At 45.3% G+C, this 23648-nt stretch overlaps 1 protein-coding gene across 7 annotated transcripts in view; it reads right to left on the reverse strand.

Moving 5' to 3' along the window:
• Window positions 1-4529: 4529 nt before the first annotated feature.
• SLC4A4 (solute carrier family 4 member 4) overlaps window positions 4530-23648 on the reverse strand; it is a 188823-nt gene continuing 169704 nt past the window's right edge. For 4 of the 7 annotated variants that reach the window (XM_082236334.1, XM_082236331.1, XM_082236335.1 and 1 more), the window contains 5 exons: window positions 20885-20953; window positions 16886-17059; window positions 12240-12401; window positions 6459-6538; window positions 4530-5198 (listed from right to left, as the gene is read on the reverse strand). In XM_082236334.1, the coding sequence (XP_082092460.1) occupies window positions 5096-5198; window positions 6459-6538; window positions 12240-12401; window positions 16886-17059; window positions 20885-20953 (588 nt within the window). In that variant the 3' untranslated portion in view covers window positions 4530-5095. Of the gene's footprint in view, window positions 5199-6458; window positions 6539-8469; window positions 8567-12239; window positions 12402-16885; window positions 17060-20884; window positions 20954-23648 lie in introns of all 7 variants that reach the window. The other 3 variants (XM_082236336.1, XM_082236332.1, XM_082236337.1) reach the window with 1 other exon arrangement.

The following is a 23648-nucleotide window of genomic DNA, read 5'->3' on the forward strand; positions in this document are numbered from 1 at the left end:
TCCTTAGATGCTTCATGCAATGTACGCATGGACTTAGTGCCTGGGATGGGAACCTTATCAGTCACTGGGTGCAGTGTGTACCCCCAGAGCAGCAGTTGAAGAAAGAGTAGGGCTGGTTCCTTCTACAATTTAATTTAATTTAGTACGACTGTCCAAAAGGCTCCACAATTAGCCCTTCTGTGGAGTTTGAAGTGAAGTGTGGGGATAAATAAAAGGTTTGTAGCCACGACGTTATAACCAAGACGTAGAAATGTGATGTCAAAGTCTGAAAGAATGACACTAAATCTCTAGGGGTTCCACACTCAAGTTGGTGGCAAAAGTAATATAACTTCTGTGGACTGCGCTCCAAAGATCTACAGGTTTCAAAGCTATTCTGAACATTTACCTTTTACTTGACCACCGGCACAATCGTATAATAAGTGTCGCTGCGTTCAGTGGGGCTTACTCCTTATGAAGTGTCCTTTAAAAAGCAGCATGAATTGTGTACAGTACTATAGGAGAGAATAGCAAGCTTCCAAGCTGCAGAGCAGTTTACTTCTGGTAGAATCAGAAGGGTTTTGTGCATCCTGAAAGTATGCTTCACTCAGTCACTCTCTATTCCTTCTCTCAACTGACAGTCCGGTGATGGGATGAGATTAATGGTGCAGTAACCTCAGAGCTCTGTGGCACCACACATAAGAATGTGTTGCTACAGCCATCTCTCTATTCTTCTGTATCCCATTTATATGTGAAACTTTGTTCTTCCAGGTTCTCAATAGCTCTCATGGTCTTAAACAGAAGGGAGCTGTAACTTTGACAACCAGTGAGACAACTGGGTCTGGCTGGAACGTAACGATGAGCCATGGTTTAGCAAACCATGGTTTAGCGTCATGTGTGAACCCTGTCCAGCAGCTTCACTGTGACCAGCTTTCTGCCCCAAACCACACCTTGAAGCCATGGCTTGTTCCTGGTTTATAAACCTTGGCATGGCTTGGTGTTAAATGTGAAGCCAGCACCTTTCCTGAACCATGGTTTGTTTCAGTGCTCCAACTCAGATGTTCAACAAATAACACAGACATGAGGCAAGAGCAGCTGTAAAGTAGCTTTGGAGGAACAAGCCATGGTCTGTCTGATCATCTGTGAAAGTCGAGGTTAACCCATCGTTGGTTGAGCAAACAGCAGCTTAACGAAACCGTGGCTTAGTATTATGTGTGAGCCAGGCCTTACTCTCACAACACGCAGGAACCAAAACGCTCCTACGCAGAAACCAAATGCTACACAAAAAGTGCTCATTTCCTGTAGCTGAAATATTTAGAGGGTAACTTTACACTACACAGTCTGGTTTTACAGCCATTCCTTCATCTAAGGGGATTTCTGTGGTGAGAGGCCATGTGGAACGGAGGCCCCGAACGGAGACTTCTCTGCACCCTCACCAAACAGCAATTCCCAGCGCTCTTTTTCAGAGGGAAGCCATGCCAGTTAGACTGGCAAAAAGAACGATTTGCAGCTGTAGTGTATATAGACCCTTAGCGTTGGAAACGGCAAAATAAATAAATAAATGGTGCAGACAGGCACGATGAAGCCCAGGAGTGCATGAAATGCAATATCTCCAACCATTGTTCCTTCCTTCCTCCTCCTCCTCCACCGCCTCCCCCAATTTAAGTGGTACAAGCAGCTGAAAACAGAATTGTCTCCCCCTCAAGTCCATTGCCATTTTCTATAGTCAGAAGTTACCACAGTAAATTCAAGTACAAGTTGAGGAGTGGAAGACCCTTGTCGGGAGACAATGACCACTAGGAACCTACCAATGGGAAAATGTGTGTGTGTGTGTGTGTGTCACATAACATCTCAAAGATGTCACTGTTGGTTTCAAGGTTCTCGGCTTCCTTTTGTGCTTTGTGCTTTGGTGCACATACAGAATCACTCCCAGCTAAAACCAGGGAGGTCAAATGGGTCTCTGCTCCCATGAGCAGGATTTTACTCCTGCAGAAAAGAAACTCGCTTCCATGCTCTCTGCACTGTCAGATCAGTGGAGAATCCAAGGCACACTGCGCTGTTTAATACCTGTGACAACAGGAGTCTCCAATGAAGTGGTGGTTTGGACAAGCACAGAAGTGAGGTACTTGGCTGCTGGAGCAAAACTACTCTTGTGTGAGAGGGCCAGTAGATACAGACCCATACACAGCGCACTGGTCCTAACCCAGAAGGGTGGTGTGGTCAGCATTCTATGTGCGATGGGGATGCCAGCTCTTGCATGCTCCCAAACCGCCTACAAAACTCTGGGGAGCCTTAAAGTCTCAACCCAAACGCAGCACGAGGAGCTGCTGTTTGAGAAAAAAGGGAGATGTCCCGGGTGCACACCCAAGCTGCTGCTCAGGGATTGCCTGGATCATGCCCGGTGTCCTTAGCCCTCCCTTGAAAGAGTAGCCTGGCTAAAGAACATTCTGAGAGTCACTGGAGTGGCTACAGCCAGTTTCTAATTATGGCTTTTAACAGCCACTGCATATAATGCCCATCCTATTTTTATGCCTCTGCATCTCATCCGCTGCGCACCTGGACCTAGTTGGATTTGGAGCCAATCTATATGCGCAGCAGAATCGCGTGGGGCACCTTTTCCGAGGCTACAGGTGGTGGAGATCATGTTTCAGATTTTCTCTCAAAGGAAATATTCTCTGAACACTTTTATAATAATAAAAAAAACCTAGCACAGTGTTTCTCAACCTGTGTCCCCAGATGTTTTTGGACTACAACTCCCATCATTCCTAGCCAGCATGACCGGCGGTCAGGGATGATGGGAGTTGTAGTCCAACAACATCTGGGGACGCACAGGTTGAGAACCGCTGCCCTAGCACATCAGCGAGAAGGGTAGCCTAAAACCATTCTCCAGAACGTGCTCTCTGTGCAGTGAGGTTTTTGCGGGGGAACTACAAACAAGTCGTTCCCCGCACATGCAGTATGAAGTAGCATAGTCCCCCCAAAGAGACACATAATGGGATTTTACTCTATATAGATTGACACGGGGTGAAAAGTAACTTAGTGTGGTTCTAAGCCTTGATATCACCCTTGCCTGGAGGACTTTAAATCTACTCTACATAACGTTTGGGTAGGCAGGAATGAGGCTGGTAATTAAGGCATTAGAAATGCCTCCCCACTCATCAGTTCCACACCACTTTTTTACACCTGTGTGCGGTGCTTTTTTCTGGGGGTACACAGGGGTATGCACACCCATTAACATTTTGTGAATCTTTGTATTTTTGTCCATTTACTGCATTTATTTTTCCCAATTTGAACTATAAAATGGTGATTTTCTCGAGTCAAAATGACAGTACCCCTAAACATTTTTTTAAAGGAAAAAAGTACTGCCTATGCGGACACACACACACACACACACACACACAGACACACACGTACGTGCCAACATGTATGTATAAATGAAATAACGCTAACAATTCTGGGCAGGGACTCAACACATGACTATAGTCTGCATCTGCTCATTTGACCTTACTCATTCCCCGTTGGAAGGGAGTTTGCAAATTGTTTCTGCTGCGCACTCCTCGTTCACACTTACGGCGTTTGCGCAGAGGTCTCCATGAGATGAATGGCACCAGTGTGGCAGCAGAGTGAGCCGACTGTGCTGGTTGTGTTCAACAGAACCACCAAAAAATCACATGGCGTTTAAACTTGGGCCCCGATTCCTTCATTGGCTGCAACTCGGTGTTGACGCTAAGCTACTAACTATGGTTAAGCAAATTAGCCTCTTGCATACGGGTTTCTCCCTTCATCCAGCAGGAGAACAAAACATGGAGCAGCTAGCTTGGTATTATAATCTAAATCAGCACTTGTGGTCTGTGGTCCTCCCAAACTGGGAAAACAACAAACCGCAAGTCCTGATTTGGGTGTAACCCAAAGCCAGCTATTCTGTGGCAAGAGGGAGGGAGGAAGAAAACAGGAGAGCTTGAGCTTCATGCACAAACTAATTTGCTAATTTGCTTAGCCGTAGCTCAGCTTCATGTCCAGGCTCAACCGCTGGGTGATCAGGTTGAAAAAGAAAGAAAGAAAGAAAGAAAGAAAGAAAGAAAGAAAGAAAGAAAGAAAGAAAGGTTCCAATGAAAGGTATTAATATTATATACCCTTGAGATTGTGGTTTTGTTTCTGGTTTTTTTTCTGTTTTTTCTTCTTTTTGTAAAAATCACATTATATAACATACTATACAATTATTATTATTATTATTAATCTTCTTTTCCTTTTTTTAAAGAGAAAGTCCGACATCTAGAAATAAGAGGTAGAACTACTCAAAACTATTATGTTTCCTGCTGCAGGAAAAAAATTCATTTTTTTTACAGTAATTCTTTAAAAAAAACAGTTAAAAAATTGACCAAAAAAATATAAGTCGCAGGTTAGGCCCCCATAATTTAAAACAAAAACAATGAAGGGGGGAAAAGAAAGAAAAGAAAATAACACTTGTCAATGCAGCCGACAGGTTAAGAATCCATTAAATTGGGACAGAATAGAAGTTGCAAAAGGTAGGGTCCACACACTCACAACAGTGATGGGGGAAAGGGGTGTACCATTTTTGATTCGTTTGCTTGAGACTCTTGAAGCACGGGTGATGTTAAGAACATGTTACGGTTAGCAGCATTTTACCGGAGCAGAGGACTAATGAGAAAGGGTGGTGAATTAGACCAGAGGTCAGTTTTGTTCTGATAAAGAGGGGAAAGACATGGGGTGGCGGGGGCCAAAACAGAAAAGAAAACACTGATTCACAACTTAAAAAAAACCCCAGTCAGTTCTGCTGATGTTTCACAAAGCTGTGATAATATATCCTTAATACTTCCACCCCTCTGCTGAAAAGCTCAAGAGGAGGGCGTACGACGTATTGTGTGTGACTGAAAAGGCAAAACCAAGAAAGAAAAGTGTCTTGGTCAGAATGAAAGAAAGGAGCGAGTGGGGGGAAATAAACAGAGGTAAGGAGGGGGGGACTTAAATGCTTTCAAGAGAAGAATCTGCCTTGGTTTCACCTAGGCAGAGAGCATTTTGGATATTTGGCTAGTAGTAAAGGAGGAGGAGGAGGAATAAAAGGTAAAAAGCCGGTTTCAGCTGAAGATTAATGAACACATTACAACGTAGTTTCTGTTCCCTTGCTCCTCCAGAAATAACTGTCTTCAGGATCAAGCTCTATTCTAATTTGAGGCACAACTTTCATTGGAGTTCGTGGAGGGCTGGAGAGAAAGATGAGAAAGAAAACCAAAATCATAAAGGCAGAATTTATACACTCAGATGAATCCCCCCTCCCTTGCTCATTCTAATCACCCCTATCTTTTATGTGGGTGCAATAATATGAAAACTATCCAACAGCAATATGAAGACAGCAACAGAGTTGATTGCAATTACCCCATTCTGCCGGTGGAGTCCCTGTAGATATGGGATAATAATGTTCCTTTGAATGTTCCTTTGAACGTTTGAAAACACAACAAAGGTGCTACGCATCGCTTATGCCATGGAGGACTTGCACAATGCGCTGGAACATGGGCCAGGGTTTAAAGAGAAGGCCCAGAGATGTTCCCTAAAGTTGGGAGGTATGTTTCAACTGGGTGGGAAGTTATTTCTTACATGATACGTGCAGGAATAAACACACTGGCATGGAGCAATTCTAGAAGCCTTGGCACAGAATGCCTTTCTAGATACATCCCAAGGAGGAGGCAAGTGTGGTATAGTTCGTAAAGTGGATTTCCCCAAGTGGGTACCCTCCAGAGAGCCCTGACACCTGGTCATTGATATTCTACAGCAGAAAACCATAATTAGACTTGCTGGGAGGTGCTGCCATCTTGTAATTCAAAGATGAGGTTACCTCGTGACCCCCAGAAGTTGCCGGGCTGCAAATTCCCATAAGTCCTCATGACAAAGCATTACAATGTTGACTTGTGTTTAGCTTGTGGTCTACTAAGATCCTTAGATCCTTTTCACATGTACTACTGGCAATCCAGGTGTCCTCCCCCCCCCCATCTTATATTTGGGCAGCTGGTTCTTCCTGCCTAAGTGCAGAATGTGACATTTGCCCCTATTGCATCATGCCTTCTTTTCTGGTTGTCATTTCTGTCCCACCCACCCTGCTCAAAAGGACACCGTCTGCTACACGATTACTTGTTCTTAAGCATCTCCCATGCATCACAGCCTGGCTCATCCTGAGGTAGGTGAATGCCAGCTCTATAAAAGAGCTTCAACTTTTTATGTAGGTGACTTATTTCGCCCGGAGGGGATCGATGTTTCGGTGGCATTTTGAGAAAGTGACAAGCTTCACCAAATCATTCGCTTTTGCTGATTCTGCGTAAGGGCTTGATCCCGGCACATTTAGATTGCTGTCAAAGCTTTATTTCATTTGCAGTGGAACTTCTGTACTGGAGTTTCAACCCACCATACCAATGAAAAAGCTGAATTACAAATAGTTTGCATGCAGGTCATACATCCACATAGATCCTCACCTTGGCATTGTGTGGGAGTGCAGGAAAGGAATTTTATCAGCATGATGTATGGCGTTCAAGGAATGTTGGTGATTTTTCTCCTGTTTTTTTTTTTGGAAAAATAAAATAATAATGCTTATCGACTGGTTGATTTTAGAAATCTCTACACCTCTTTTATTTATGAATAAACACAAAGCAGCTAAAATAAAGTTGCTACATCTCGAGCCCAGTACAAAGTTGCCTGTTACCAAGGCAGGATGGCGACCCAGTGCCACACGTCCAAGTGAAAAGAAGAAGCAGAGCTGTGTGCCATCAACATATTGCAGACAATGTACTGCAAAACTCTGGATGACCCCACTCAGTGATTTCATGTAGGCGTTAAACAACACAGGGTATTTTTGCGTTCAAGCTGCGGATCTTCAGATGTTGTTGGACTCTAGGGCTGCCATATTTCAAGAAGTAAAAGGTCCAGACACAAAAGTTATTTTTTAGGGGGCGGGGGAATCACCCAAAAAGTTGTTTGGTCAAACAGATGCTTATTTGTTCTGTTGGCAAAAACCTGGACACTTTAATTATTTTTCAAAATTCCCCCTGGGACGCTAATTTTGCTGTGGAAATCCCGGACATGTCTGGGAAATTCTGGACATATGGGAACCCTCTTGGGCTCCAGTTCCCATCATCTCTGCCCAATGGCCACCCTGCCTGGGGATCGATGGGTGCTGGGAATGCAATAACCCCTGGAGGACCACAGCTTCTCCATCTCTATCCCGGTCCACACTCAAGAGGGAGATGGAAAGCTCCATATTCCTGGGATGGGGAGGATTACAACGACTTCGGTCCAGACAGCAAGATGGCAGTTTTGTATTCAAGATGTAGCAACTTTTTAATAGACATTTGTGGTCCCATCGGACTGTTCTGCTGCCACCATAATTAACCCTGAACCAAGCAACCCGCTCACCAGTGCTGCACCTTACTTATTCCATCTCTCCTGCATCTGAAGCTTTTGGCACTTACCGTCTTCCTGTCTACCCAGCCAGCCAGCATCATTCCATTCAATTAGCATGTCTAACAAGCCCATCTCTTTCCACCATCTTCCCCTACCCAAAATAGGCAGTCTGCAAGTCTGGTTCTCTTGCTCCGAATGTTGCAAAATGCACATTGAACCATACAAGACCTGCCCCATATGCAATCAATAAAGCAACAAACAGAAGATAGGCAAGGGAGTAAGCAGAGGCGGGGCTGCAGTGTTTTGTTCTCATTTTGAAATGAAAAAGGCAATCACATTTTAGCACAAATGGAAGAAGAAAGTGAATATCACCCAAGCCACCTAAAGGAAGACAAGCGTGTTAATAGTGCTACATGATTCACAGGATGATCTCTTTTTCAAAAACAACGACACAGTGGACAAATATTATATGCTTAAGTTCTGATTTTTGGCGGGTGAGTGGATCCTAAGGAAACAAACAGCGCGAGACAGTGGTGGTGGTGCTTCTATAAGGCTGCAAAACCAGAAGATTAGCCAGCAGGGAGGGAGAGCTAAAGGAAATCATCGAAGAGCGTTAGAAAGTGCAAACACATCCACCGTGCGGGGTCAGAAATATACCATGCCATAAATGGGCTGGATTGATTTGGAGGGTTAGAAAGAGAGAAAGAGAGAGCTAGTGACGGATCTGTTAGCAGCTGGATAAAAGCAAATTAAAAAAAGTGGAGCCACAAAAGGAGGGAAGAAAGAAAAAAAGCAAAAAACCCAAAACCAACGAACTTACAAGAAAGAGATATTTTTAAAAGCCAACCAAATATATATATATATTACATGCTGTGTAAGAAAAGACTGGTTTAAAGAAACAACATGTAGATATAAGAGGGGAAAAGAAAACATCTACGGAACAAGGGGTTTTTTTTTTCTTTTAAAAAAATCAATATTGTAAGTATATATAGATATATAAACCTATATCTATATATCGCTATATAGCTGCTTTTTGGAGGTGCAACTGAGACTGAAGCAGGCATGCAAGGTGTTAGTTCTACTCACTGTCGGAAGGTTTGCTATCACTTAGGAAAGGTTCCTGTTCCATGATGTCCATTGGAATTTTAATACTTGGGACTTTTTCTGAGTAGGGGCAGTCGGACTGTGGAAGAAACGTGCACAAAATTTCTTAGAATGCTTCCATCTCGCCCGTGCGCTCTCTCGCTCTCTCTTGCCATTCCCCACAGATTTATCCAGGGCGTACCAGCCCAGCTCTGGCACTTCAGGGATTCCTTACCAACTTGCTATTGCTTTTTTAACTGCAGCATCAAGTTCGGCAACAGCTCCACCTGCTGGCAGTTAAGGAAATAACCGCGCAATGCACTTCAGCGCACTTTGCTGCTGTCCATTTTGCGAAGGTTGTTTCAATGATACTGCAGAACTTTTAGGCCAATAGGCATTTCTTTTTTATTTTGTTGTTTATCCTCATCATCCTTCTGCTCCTCCAAGCAGCTCATGGCCATCAAGTGCCACAGCTGCTAATTTGACAGAAGTAATATGCCTTCCAGAAGGGTCTTCATCACAGCTCCAAAAGTAGTCTACTAAACTCAGGAAACAGAATGGGGTTGGGCTCCAGATTCCATCTCTGCAGTATAAGGCGGGTGTGTTTGTGGATCGGCCCAAAGCTACACCTCAATTCGTAGGTCCTTATAGGTTTTGATGACCATAATTTAACCACAGAAGGCACAAATCACATGAGACATTTTGCACTCATTTTATGAAAAGCATGGGAGCCCTAGCTGGCAACAAGTCTGAGCAGGAAGCCAATCCACCACTATGAGGATGAGCCATCAAGACCAAAGACATAGAAGAACAGGCAAGGATGGCAAATAAACCCTAAGGACTGAATTAGAAAAGCCAAGTGATGGTGCCACGTTTTCTCTTGAAGTCAATGAAGGCAGACTTACAAATATGTTAAGTGCACAAACACTATTAATAAATAAATGGACCACTGCCTCTTAATTAACAGTGCAAAATCTCTGAGTCACCATGTGTGACGGTGCAGCCAATCCTAAAGATCGAAGTGGTCAAGAGGTATTCATGCTTCCAGGGATGTCACAACAATTCAGTTAGCTCCTGGGAGCTGTGGCACCTGAAACTAGCTGGCGTCATGACAGCTGGGCTCAGGAATTATTACGGTGGGAAAATGGAGAGAAGCTGTGTGTGTGAGGCAGCTGAGCACTGATGTAATTATCCTAATGCTTCTGGAAGCCTGAAACCAGCCTTCGCCAACTGGAACCAGTAAGCTAGCTTTCGCCAAACTTATGCACTCAATGTAAGCTGGCTAGGCCTGATGGGGGCTATAGTAAGGAGAGCACCAGGGTGGCAAAGGCTGCTGTAAGCAATGCTTTTGTTGCTCCCCAACTGTCTTACACTTTTACACACACACACACACACACACACACACACACTTCCTCCTTTATTCAATTTACTGCTTTCTGAGGCTAGTCGGTATGGAGCTTCCTGGAAAGTTACACGCCTCAATTGTGTCACACACACCTAGCGGCCAATAAAGACCTTCCTCAGTCCGGGTTCTGCCCCTTGGGCTAGAGTTGCTGACTTCCAGAACAGAGCCTCATAGGAGCAGCCCTTAAAGGTCTTCTGCAGATTCCATCTGCCTTAACAACATGTGGAAATGGCGACGGTGGACTAGGGAGTCTTTGTAATGTGGAAGAACAGCTGAAGAAGGCACATGAGTATTAAAAATGAAAAACCCCAACACAATTCAACACATTGCAAGGCACAAAGTTGGGTTAGCATGCCCGTCTGTCAGTCAGGCTCAAATACCTGGAATCAAGAGATCATCGAAAGCCACCCTACAGGCAGACACTTTTCTTGTTGCTGTTTCTAAAGTGAGATCACCAACAACACATACAATGCAGAATGTAATTGAGCAAGTCAGATGCTTTGAAAGCATTAAAACAAAAGGCAAATGAAAAGGAAAGAAAACATCAAAATAATATTCTCACTGTTAGTGTGGACGGCTGCTAAGATTGTGTGGGCCCTGAGATAGGTATACTATTCGTATTCTTATCCTTTTTATTGTTGTTAAAAACAGAGAATTAACTGAAAAATCAAGACTTGGGAGCATAATAAACATGAAAAAGGAGAAGGAACTGTCATATATCAATAGACTTTGATAAGGGAAGGAAAAAAATAGGTTTTTGAAAATTAACCCTTCTTCCATAACTTGGGAAAGGCAAGACTTGAAAGTAAGGCTTTGGGTGATTTCTCATGAACATATTGACCAAATTTGCTGGGGACATATTCATATGGACAAACGTAATGTGTGATCAAAGCTGCTGATAGCAGGAATTCCTTTGACTGTTGAGACTGAAGAAAATTCAGCTGCATTCATAAGAAAGCTTTGCCAGCCATCTCTCTCATCTCCTGGACTCGTGTTAGAACCAGCCACCCGAGAAGGTTACCAAGGGCTGTCAGGATTCACAAAAGCATTGTTGGGCAATATCACTTTTGAAAAGAGCTGGAAATACAGGAGACAGGAACCCCAGTGGGTTCAGTGCCAGACCAGGCAGGTGATGAGGCAATTCCCCCAGAGCAAAAAAAGACATTTGAAGAACATCTATAGGTGGGCGCAAAGAGACAGACTGGGCGCCTTTGTGTGTTGTGATCCCAATGTAGCCAGACAAATATGAGGTCACTTTCATGTTTGGCTGGATGCACAAAATGGTCAGAGGGAGAAATTCCACAGGCTATTGGTGTATGCACAACTAAAGATTACAGAAGCTTCCTTTTCAAAGTTTGCCGTTAGATGTGATGATCCTGCACTGTCAGCCAAATGCAGAAGTAACTACGCATTCAATTGGCTGAGTGGGACCACCACGTCTGAGTTTGCTCAGCGTTGTGTAGCAGAGGGACGGTTCGGAGAATTGCGAGGGCAACAGCTTAGGGATGCTCCAAATCCATTTTAGGCAGAAAAAGAGCATCAGCTGGGCTATGTCTATTTTGTGCTACAGTACATTAAAATCCTGTAGCCAGGTAACCTAAATTGTGTGTAAATTCTGCCAGGGCCTTTTCAGTACTGGCCCCGACTTGGTAGAACGCTCTTTCACAAGAGACTAGGGCCCTGTGGGACTTGACATCTTTCCATAGGGCCTGCAAGACAGAGCTGTTCCGCCTGGCCTTTGGTTTGGACTCAGTCTGACCCTTATGTTTCGCTCCCCTTATGGTCTTGATCTATGGGGTACTTTTAAAATGAGGCTGCATTTTAAGCTGCATTTTATCCCCCCCCCATTATGTTTTTGCTGTAATTTTACTGGTGTTAGCCGCCCTGAGCCCGGCTCTGGCCGGGGAAGGTGGGGTATAAATAACATTATTATTATTATTATTATTATTATTATTATTATTATTAGGGAGAAAGCTGCATTCTGCAATTTGACGAAGTATTTCCTCTTATTTTGCTAGTATTAGAGAGAGGTTACCATGAACCATACAAGATACTCATTTGGCTTCCCCACAACCATCAGACCAACTTCCTTCTCGTTTTTGAAAACTTTGGCAGGCATTGCCCACTTCAATATTGAATTCAGCACCTGCTGCAGAACTGTGAAATACACACAGCCCTGTGCATTATGCGTATCAGCCTCTGTCTTTAGCATCAGACATAGCCAAGAACCTGTGATTTCATGGCTGAGGTGGCATGAAGTGAAGATAGTTATGTACATAATCCAAACCTGAAGAGCTGTCACAAGTTAGCCAGGATAAAAAACTTTTTTTAAAAAAATAAATGTTAACAATGGTGAAAACGGCCTTACATCTTCATTGTCACTGTCCAGGCTGCCTTTCTTTTTCTTCTTTTTCTTCTCATCCTCTTTCTTCTTCTTGTCCTTTTCTGGAATGACGTCGTCGAGGAAACTGAGGTCGTGCTGGGAGAAGAGGTAGTCCATCGCCTTTCTGACTGCCACGAGCGCCAGGATCTATCAGGACAGAAGCCAACATTCCCTTACTGACATGCAACATCTCCCCCACCATTCTGGCACCAAAGCTTACCTTCTTTGCCTCACCTGATCCAACACATGGCTCCCCCCTCAGCCTCCGGGCTGGTAAAGAAAGGGTTAACAATATTTGAAACCTGAGCGGCCGCTGCAGTCAACCCGGCTTGAAATCGATCGAAAGTTCCGCCACTCAGATTCCAGGTTTTAATTTCTCGAGTCACCCGCAGGTTGGAAATAAATGGTACAATATTCAGAGATCATGATGTCAAGTGCCACTTGTAAGCTCTGCAACAGGCAGAGCTGCAAAATTGCACTGTCTTTATTGGAGATGTTCAGGAGAATAAGACAGGAGAGAGAAAAAGAACGGCAAGCACAAGGATTTCCTAGCCTCACTTTGTAATTTGCAGCAAAGGGACCCAAACATAATTTGCATGACTGCTGCAGCCTAAGGGACGACTACCTCGGAGTACAGTGGTGCCTCGCAAGACGAAATTAATTCGTTCCGCAAGTCTCTTCGTCTTGCGGTTTTTTCGTCTTGCGATGCACGGTTTCCCATAGGAATGCATTGAAAATCAATTAATGCGTTCCTAGGGAAACCGCCTTCAGACCAGGTCCGGGGACAGTCTGTCCCCGGACCTCTTCTGAAGGCTGGGGGGGGGGACAAGGGCTTTTCTTCTCACCCCCAGCATTTTAAAAAACCCTGGGACAGCGGAGGACTTCTCCGCTGTCCGGGGCGATCTTAAAATGCTGGCGGGCGGCATTTTTAAATCACCCCGGACAGCGGAGGACTTCTCCGCTGTCCGGGGCGATTTAAAAGCCCCTGGGAAGGCAGGCAGGGGGGACAAAGACTTTCGCCCCCTGCCCGCCTTCAGAAGGTGTCCCCGCCCCCCCTCCCCACTTCGGAACAGCTTTCCGAAGTGGGGCGGCTGGGGCAGGCGTCCCCGCCCCCCCTCCCCACTTCGGAACAGCTTTCCGAAGTGGGGCGGCTGGGGCAAGCGTCCCCGCCCCCCCTCCCCACTTCGGAACAGCTTTCCGAAGTGGGGCGGCTGGGGCAGGCGTCCCCGCCCCCCGCCCCACTTCGGAACAGCTTTCCGAGGTGGGGCGGCTGGGGCAGGCGTCCCGCCACCCCGCCCCACTTCGGAACAGCTTTCCGAAGTGGGGCGGCTGCGGCAGGCGTCCCCGCCCCCCCGCCCCACTTCGGAACAGCTTTCCGAAGTGGGGCGGCTGGGGCAGGCGTCCCCGGCCCCCCTCCCCACTTCGGAACAGCTTTCCAAAGTGGGGCGGCTGGGGCAGGTGTCCCCGCCCCCCCTTCGGAACAGCGTTTTAAAATGCTGGGGGTCGGGAGCGAAGCGCTGCCGACCCCCAGCATTTTAAAATCTCCCCGTGTCCCGGGAAGATTTTAAAATGCTGGGGGTCGGGACACGGGGAGGTTTTAAAATGCTGGGGGTCGGCAGCGCTTCGCTCCCGACCCCCAGCATTTTAAAACCTCCCCGGGACACGGGGAGATTTTAAAATGCTGGGGGTCGGCAGCGCTTCGCTCCCGACCCCCAGCATTTTAAAACCTCCCCGGGACAGGGGGAGATTTTAAAATGCTGGGGGTCGGCAGCTAACGCTTCGCTCCCGGCCCCCAGCATTTTAAAATCTCCCCGGGACAGAGACTTCTCTCCTGTCCCTTGGAGATTTTAAAATGCTGGGGGTCGGCAGCGAACGCTTCGCTCCCGCCCGCCAGCATTTTAAGATCGCCCGGGGCAGGCGGGGGGGAAGGCAGGCGGGGGGAGCAAAGACTTTTGCCCCCCGCCGGCCTTCAGAAGAGGTCCTCTTCTGAAGGCCGGCTGTGGGCGAAAGTCTTTGCTCCCGACGGCCAGCATTTCCCTATGGGCTTTCGTCTTGCGATGCAAGCCCATAGGGAAATTCGTCTTGCGAAGCGCCTCCAAAACAGAAAACCCTTTCGTCTTGCGGGTTTTCTGTCTTGCGAGGCATTCGTCTTGCGGGGTACTACTGTACTCTCATACCAAAAACAAGTCCGGCAAGAGACATTCTGCACATGGATAGCTTTTAGCTGAGACCTGTAAACTTGCCACATTGTATAGCTGTGCAGCATATTGTATAGATCTGTGGCTCTGAGGAATATCCACCAGGAAGCGGGGAGAGGTGGGGAGGCTAGCCTCTGTTTATCTTACGTACAGACAGCATAGAGGCAGCAGAAAGTGGAACATGGTGGTTCCCCTATCTGGAAATCATTATTTATTATTTTATTGAATGTCTGCACCGCCCTTCATCCAAGGATTACAGGGAGGTTCACAATTTAGAAACACAAAAATACATGAAACAGTAACAAATAAAAACAATCGCCCATGATACATCAGAGTTTAAAATTCCACAGATGGTCTATTAACCTGAGCATTGTCTTTAGAGAGGAAGTGGGGTGATTGGGGAAGGAAGAAATAACCTGCAGGAGTGATACCCTTTCAAAATTGAAATGTGAACATGGGCCCAAAAATGTTGACACTTCTTGGTGCAAAGTGATGCACATTGGAACAACAGCAAAAGCCCTAACGACTGCACATAACTGAATTTGCCACAATTACTCAAGAATACAGTGGTACCTTGGTTTACAAACTTAATCCATTCCGAAGTCTGTTCTTAAACCAAAGTGTTCTTAAACCAAGGCGTGCTTTCCCATAGCACTCAATTTACAAATGGAACACATTCAACAGGAAACTGAATGTGTTCTGCTTCCAAGACAAAGTTCACAAACCAAAACACCTACTTCCAGGTTTGCAGCGTTCTTAATTCAAGTTGTTCATAAACCAGGCCGTCCTTAAACCAAGGTACCACTGCAGTATGAAAATGTCCACTCAGTGAAGGTCAATTTTTCTGCCCTCCACTCCTTTCCCCCACCCCCATGTTGTTGCCCTGAGGAAACCATCCAGGAAGGAAGAAACAGAAGGACCTAATAAAACTTTCCCATATTACCAAAACTCTAGCCTACAACTACCGAGCTTCCTCAACTTGAAAAGTTGCTCGCTGCTATTATGTCTGATCAGATAATGAAAAAACACACCTGAAATATATGGCTGATCCACACGAATTAAAGCTAAAAGTTATTAGCCACTGACTACTGAAAGGTATAGGATCCAACTGGTTTATTTTTTTGTTGATTTTATTCTTATATGTTGCATTCCACCTTGCTATAGCTTTATGAAATGCTGATTATATGCCCATAAATAAAGAAAATAAACAAATTCCATTACTAACACCGAGACATAGAATTGTAGAGGTGGGAGGAACTAGAGGTGCACCTCCTAGTCCCAAGCCCCCTGCAATGCAGGAATCTCAACTAGGACATACTGGAGGGCTTACTCAGGAGCCTTTTGGTTCTCTTGAAGATTTCTCTTTAATTAGGTACTCAAAAGAACATGGCCCCTGCTGGATCAGGCCAAAGGCCTATCTAGTCTAGCATCATTTCCCCACAATGGCCAGCCAGATTTCCCCTGAAAGCCCACAAGCAAGACATGACCACATCAGCACACCTCCCACTTTCCCAGTTCCCAACAAGTGATATTTGGAGACATACGGTCACTGACAAAACATGGCATTGCCCTCCATGAATTTGTCTACTCCTCTTTTAAAGCTATCCAGGAGGGTGAGCATCACTAGGTCTTGTAGAAGGAATTCCATAGTTTGCACTGTGTGAGGAAGTCCTTTCCTTTCGCCTATTCTGAGTCATCCAACCTTCAAATTCATTGGATGTCCCAGTTATTAGCATTGTGTGTTAGAGAGATTCATTTATGTGTTTGTTATTATCCCAAAGGCTTAGAAGCCTAGGGATTACAGGATATGAACCAAAAAAAGCCACACATGTGAGGGGGTTTTTTTTGGGGGGGGGGTTAAGGAGAAAGAAAGGCCTGTTCTCTATCTCACACTGCATTATTAAACGTAAAGGTAAAGTTAAAGGGACCCCTGACCATTAGGTCCAGTCGTGTCTGACTCTGGGGTTGCGGCGCTCATCTCGCTTTATTGGAAGAGGGAGCCAGCGTACAGCTTCTGGGTCATGTGGCCAGCATGACTAAGCCGCTTCTGGTGAACCAGAGCAGCGCACAGAAACGCCGTTTACCTTCCCGCCGGAGCGTTACCTATTTATCTGCTTGCACTTTGACATGCTTTCGAACTGCTAGGTTGGCAGGAGAAGGGACCGAGCCACGGGAGCTCACCCAGTTGCGGGGATTTGAACCGCCGACCTTCTGATCAGCAAGTCCTAGGCTCTGTGGTTTAACCCACAGCTCCACCCGCGTCCCTTATTAAACTTACTTTTCAGCAAAATAAATATGTTCAAATTGTTTTCCGTCTTTGGACAGGGAAGGAATAAGGTTGTGGAACTGTGTCACTGATCAGCAAGGCAAGTCAGGCGGCGCTAGAAGGAAGGATGGGTGCAACAGGTGGCAGTCACGATCGCGCCAACCTACCATGACTGGGAATATGATAGCAGCCACTGTAGACTTCAAGATCCAAAGGAGAGCCAGACACACCACTTGGAGGAAAGTGAAGAGGTGGACCCGGCGAAGGGGGACATGGCGCAGGTAGATGAAGTCAGGCTGGTGCTTCAGAGGCATCAAGAGCAGCTTCAGGCGGTCCATGAACTGGGGTGGAGAAAGGAGAAGGAGCAGAGTTCAGCAGTGTGGTGCTGGCATGCGCCAATGCAGAAAAAGCAAACGGTAGGTTTAGTTTTGCTTCTAGCACCTGACTGGGGAATCAACAAGGCTTTGGTACTGCTTTAAAGCTCAAAAGAGGTGGGAGCTGCAGGATCCTCTCCTCAAACGCACAAGCGCCATCGTGCAGGTTTTCTGCAGTGACAGGAGGGTTTCCCCAGTGGTCAGCCTGAGACTTCTGGCGGTTCCCTCAATGCGAGAAGTGAGGTTACAGGGAACTAGGCAGAGGGCCTTCTTGGTAGTGGTGCCTGCCCTGTGGAACGCCGTCCCAGCAGATGTCAAGGCAATAAACAACTACTTTACTTTTAAAAGACAACTGAAGGCGGCCCTGTTTAGGGAAGTTTTTAATGTCTGATGCTGTGTTGTTTTTAATATTCAGTTGGAAGCCGCCCAGAGTGGCTGGGGAAACCCAGCCAGATGGGCGGGGTATAAATAATAAATTATTATTATTATTATTATTATTATTATTATTATTATTATTATTATTATTATTAATTCGCTTGGAAATAAACCAAGCTAATTCTCAGTGGGAAAATAATAATAACCTAGGTTAGGGTTGTATACAATGTTGATCCTACCTGGAATAGGTCTATTGAGATTAATGGTCACAACTAACTTATGTCCATTCATTGCAAAGATTCTGCTCTAACTCTCGAAATTTCCAAGCCAAGCCAACTTGGGAAGTCACGCACTTCCACCCTCCTTCCCAGACACGCTGACTGTCAACCCCCCACCCCAGCTTCACCAGCACCCTAATGCCCCATCCCTGGCCCTCTTTTCCGCTTATCCCAGTCATTGTTGCCCAACAGAAGTGTGATTCAAGGCAAAGGGGATGCTTGAGATCATAGAGTTGGGACCACGAGAGTCATCTAGGTTTACACCCCTGCAATGCAGGTATCTTTTGCCCAAAGTGGGGCTCAAACCCACAACCTCGAGATTAAGAGCTGCACATTCTACTGACTGAGCTACCCCAGGCTCAAGCAAATCTTTTTCAGCTTTGATTTTAATCAGAGTCAAATGAGCATTATGAGATTTGTAAAAGCTTGCTCCAAATTTGAGGTGGGTTTTCGCCTGAACTTCACCATCACCGTCACTCCTTTTCAGAGCTCTTAGTCCCAGCCTAGCCAACACTGATACGAACGTGCCAGGGCCAACCCAAGACATTTAGGCACCTGAGGCAAGACACAAAATAGTGCCGCAAAAGCACACATCCAGGCAAGGAGGAAGAGGTGATCTACATTGAGGAGACCAGCAGCATCATCTACTTCCCAAGAGGCCACCATAAAGGCACAGCTGAGGAGCACTGCATTCCTTGGAGGCTGAATCTGCTGTACTTGTGGATGCTGCCAACCGAGGCAATTGCCTCACCTTGCCTCATGGGTGTGCCGGCCCTGGAACACGCACACATTGTAGTGAGGCAGGAGGAACCCACCGTGTGCATAATGGAATTGCTGCCACAAGGACAGGACGATGTGCAACTCAAGTTTTAGCTGATGATGACCTTTGTGTAACCTGAGAACCAGCGAGTGTTCCTGCAGTGTGTTGTTCTAGGAAAAGATGCTCCCTCGTCTATTTAGTTAGCTTGTATGCCTGTGCTGAGAACCAACCTCCCCTCCTTGTCCTCCTCACTTTCCTCCACTTGAGTGATGGCCTCAGTAAAGGCCTAAGCTCAGGCAAGAATTAACAATAAACTATTTGTCCTCTGGCAGCGCCCTGGCCCACTGCCCACAGCTGGCTGACTCTGAAGCCAGATTAATCTCAATCCAGTGAATGAAACCAAGACCCAAATAAATCTCTAGGGGAGGACATAAAACATGCACTCCTTTTTCTATTAAGCACAGAAGAGCAATGCAATTAACAAGGTGCCAGAAAGTTAACAGAAACACGACCAGCTTTTCCTGGTGCCAGTTCCAAGATGCTAGGCTCTCCGAGGCAAAGAGCTTTCATGCAGCATTTTCTCAAGCGACAAGACAATCATTTTAAAAAGTGGTCGAGGTTTCAAGATTTGCCAAGTTTTATGAACTGTGAGCTTCCCATGAGCTTATGCCAACTCAGCCACATCAACTCAAGCCTCTTCATAAATAGGAGGGAGGCGGTCTCATTTTAGGGGCAAGGCTAAAATTCATCATACAGCTACAGAGCAGGTCCCTATGACAATTGGACCTGCTGGTATAAATCCACATTTTACAGTTAGATTCCTTTGAACTAGGTGGCAGATGAAGACTTTGTGGCCCCATCCGCATGACACATTTAAAGCAATTTCACGCCACTTTAAGGAGCTAATGCTTTCCCTCTACCACAGGATATAATGATGATTTAAATATACAATACAGATGAAGTCTGTGTTCAGAAGGTTTTTCCTGAAGTGTGATCCAGTCATATCATGGAATTTTAACTATGCATCTATAGAAATGTTCTTACTGTCTGTTTGTTTTAAAATTGGTAGAAATGGTTTTGTTTTTAAGAGTAATTTTTTTCTGCATTTGATCTCATTTTATCTCACTGCGCACTACATCCATAACTTCAGGCTGTGAAGCAGTTTACACATTTGCAAAATAAGGAAGTACACAAATTTCGGCCACCACGTTCCAGAAACAGGAGTTCTCAGTTGTGCTGTTTTTCCTCCAGAGATAAATGATTAGAAGTGCAAACCAATTATCTATGTTGCTTTCTGTAGAGTTCGCAGTTCCACAGAGAGACATAGAGAGGCCAGTAAAAGACCCCAGTATAAGAATGTGGGTCAGTAAGAGTCCTCTGCCAAGGGGTATTAAACCCACCCACGTCATGCTTAGTTGGACAGCTCTACTTGCTTTTCCTGAAACCCTGCTGATATTAACAGGCTTAGCTTTGAAGCCAATTCTTTTAAAAAAACCATTAATAATACATGTATTGTTTTAATTAATAAAGCGTGTATCATTTCAGGGTAGGGCCGGATTTAGGTTTGATGAGGCCCACAGCTACTGAAGGCAATGGGGCCCTTTATATGTTCAGCTGTCCTTTGTCAACAACAAATTGTCGCTTTTTTGTGTGTTGAATATGCTATATGGTAATTTATGGACCTAACAGGTATCTAAAGCCATTTGCACATGTTGCCATGCAGTCAGTCCACACAGAATGTAGGCACCCTATATATAGAAATGAGCAAACCCGTGATATTTTAGGGAGCAGGCGAGGCCCATGACTTACATCATAGGAGCCTACACAACACAAAACACTGTTGCTGTATGTAGGTTTTATTCTATTTGTTTTTTATCTTATATTTCGGAAATGTACATCCAGTGGGTTTTTTCCCTTTACATTTTTTGGGGGCCCCCAAGAGAGTAGGGCCCTAAGCTATAGCTTGTTTGGCTCATACATAAATCCAGCACTGTTTCAGGGAATGGTATAAATCTCCACCACAGTCCTGTACTTGTGTGTGTGTGATACACATACTGGTCAATTTTCTGCATGCCTTTCTGAATGAGAAAGAGATGGAAGACTAGAGGGCAGGAGACGATGCTAATCAAAATGAACAGAGTTCCAGAAGAGGAAACATATTGGCACGCAGCTGGAAGAGGGCAACAATGGGGTCTCCTGCACCTTATTGGCCAACTGACTAATTGAGCCATGTGCTTTATTTCCAGGAGCTGAATGACCTACTTCAGATGTGTGAGAATGAGGAGGCTGGTTAATGTTTACCATCTCTCCTGACAAGGGACTTCTATAACGTGCACCCCACCAGTCGTAAGACCTTGGGCTGCCAAGGAGAAAGCTTACCTGAACTCCATTAAGGGAAGCAACACCCATATATAGAAACACGCCATACAGCACAGGCATGGGAATAAACTAAAAGTGGGGGAGAGAGAAAAAAAACATGAAGTAAGCAATTCTGGGCACAATTCAAAGTGTTGGTGCTGACCTCTAAAGCCCTAAACGGCCTCGGTCCTGTATACCTGAAGGAGCGTCTCCACCCCCATTGTCCAGCCCGGAAACTGAGGTCCAGTACCGAGGGCCTTTTGGCGGTTCTCTCACTGCAAGAAGTGAGGTTACAGGGAACCAGGCAGAGGGCCTTCTCACCTGCCCTGTGGAACGCCCTCCCAGCAGATGTCAAGGCAATAAACAACTATTTTACTTTTAAAAGACAACTGAAGGTGGCCCTGTTTAGGGAAGTTTTTTATGTCTGATGCTGTATTGTTTTAATATTTGGTTGGCAGCCGTCCAGAGTGGCTGGGGAAACCCAGCCAGACGGGCAGGGTATAAATAAATAAATTAATAATAATAATAATAATAATAATAATAATAATAATAATAATAATATTACCACCCAAAAGAAGCAGCAGCAACTATGTCAAAGGATATGCAGAGCACAATTGCTAACTGCAGTAACAGGCACAAGCCACTATATGGCAGGCAGTGCTTACTCAATGACCTTCCTGACCTACTTTATATTCTCCTGCTTCCAAATATTGTGATCACTTTTAAGCACCTCCAGTGCACAGCAAAGTAAGACACACACAAAAAAAGCACATGCCAGGAACTTTAAGGAATCAGTTCATTCCCTATATAATCTCTTAGAGATGTGACCTGCAGGAGAACACATGACCCCAGTGTGTTGAGGAAAGAATGCTCTTTACTACAATCAAAGTGAAGTGAACATGACCAACTGCACGGTCAAGAGTGAAAAGCCCTGGGGGCTTCTGTATGTGCTCAGGATGGAGGGGGGAAAGACATGATCCATATGTCTCAGGATTACTTCAGAATGCAAGGTTGGGAACGCATGTTTAAATGCCTGGGTGGCGTTACAATCAGCGAGTGAACTGGCGGAGGTACCGCAACTTGCATACGAGACAATTTGAAATTCACCCCCTGGGGAACACCTCGGCAGCCACAACTAAACTCCGACCTGGTTTCTTATGACCTTGAAAGAACTCCCTGAGCTGCTCATCTTCAGAAATTCCTGTCTGGCTTGGCCTGACCTGAGCTCTAACTGGCCTCTTGTTTCTTCCCCGTCCCAACTCTGCAGGTAGTTTTACTGCTACGTGCATAGACAAAGAAGACTCTCCAGTTGCTATTTCTGTTCAAATGTCCTGAGGGCATGTTTATTTCTAAAAAGGAGGTATTAAATCACTTTTTGAATTTTGCCACAATGGCATCATCCTGGAACGCTTCATGCTTTCTCTAATTTTTCTGTTTTAAAAAAGAAAATGCTCCATTTTCTAGAGCAGGAGATGTCAGCCAACACAGGAAGGGAGGCCTAAGTACATGGAAAACAATGAAACTGAGCCTCCATGTACAGAGGCACTGTAGAGCAAAAAGCTCTTCCCACCATGCCTTGCGTTACTGCTTCACTGATCCATCGTCAGATTTCGCGGCTATGTTTTATGCTTCAGGGTTTGGTTACAAATGATTATATAGACCCATGCACTGGTATGCAATTCTACCTCATCTGTTAATGAACAACCCAGAAGCTGGAGGGCTGGTTGAAAAAGTTCTCTCTTTTTTTAATTAAAAAAGGAATAAAAGAATTAAAGAGGATACAGGCTGTGCACTCTTGCCCTTGCCTTCTTGGTCAAGCAAGAAAAACAACATTTAAGATGCTGCACCTCTTTTTAAAGACACAGAATGCTGCTCACACGTTGCCCTGATCTGCTCTTCATACTCAGTATGCTATTCCTACCCAAGGTTGCAAACAGCACTAACTGCTTTATAGCGAGTCAAGCCATTTGTTCAGCTGGTGGGTCACAACCTGACTTAAGGTGAACTGCAGCAGCAATTTTGCTACTCTGTCATTGTTTTGGGGCTCCGTTTCATAATTGCAATTGTTCTAATTGTATTTTGTTGTTGTTGTTACCTGCCACGAGCCGTTTTTTGGAGGCCAGGCTATGAGCACAAAATAATAAATAATGATCTGAGCCTGCAAAGCAGAAAGCAATAAAGCAAAACAAAACAAAAAATGCCATGCCCAGATTTGAAACATATAACCCTTGCAAATTTTGGGTAACTTCCATTTCAGCACCACCAGGTTAAACCAGGAAGGATGGAACTGCATGTTACGAGCAGCTTAGAGCTGCTACCCAAACCAGGAGCCTGCTGTCCACACCAAGTTCCTCCCTCTATGTCAGGGGTCAGCAACCTTTTTCAGCCATGGGCCGGTCCACTGTCCCTCAGACCATGTGGTGGGCCGGACTATATTTTGGAAAAAATATATGGACGAATTCCTATGCCCCACAAATAACACAGAGATGCATATTAAATAAAAGGACACATTCTACTCATGTAAAAACACGCTGATTCCCAGACCATCCGTGGGCCGGATTTAGAAGGCGATTGGGCCGCATCCAGCCCCCTGGCCTTAGGTTGCCAACCCCTGCTCTATGTTGTATACCATAACCCTCACATCCTAGAATTATGGAATGATAGGGGGTGGGAAGAATTTTTCTATATGCAAGTACAGCTGCTAGAATAGTGATTGCTGCTAGGTGGAAGGCACAAACAATCCCCACAAAGGAGGGATGGATTTGTAAACTAAATGAATATTTAA

The sequence above is a fragment of the Podarcis vaucheri genome (genome assembly GCF_965113315.1).
Source record: "Podarcis vaucheri genome assembly, chromosome: 9".
Classification (NCBI taxonomy): domain Eukaryota; kingdom Metazoa; phylum Chordata; class Lepidosauria; order Squamata; family Lacertidae; genus Podarcis; species Podarcis vaucheri.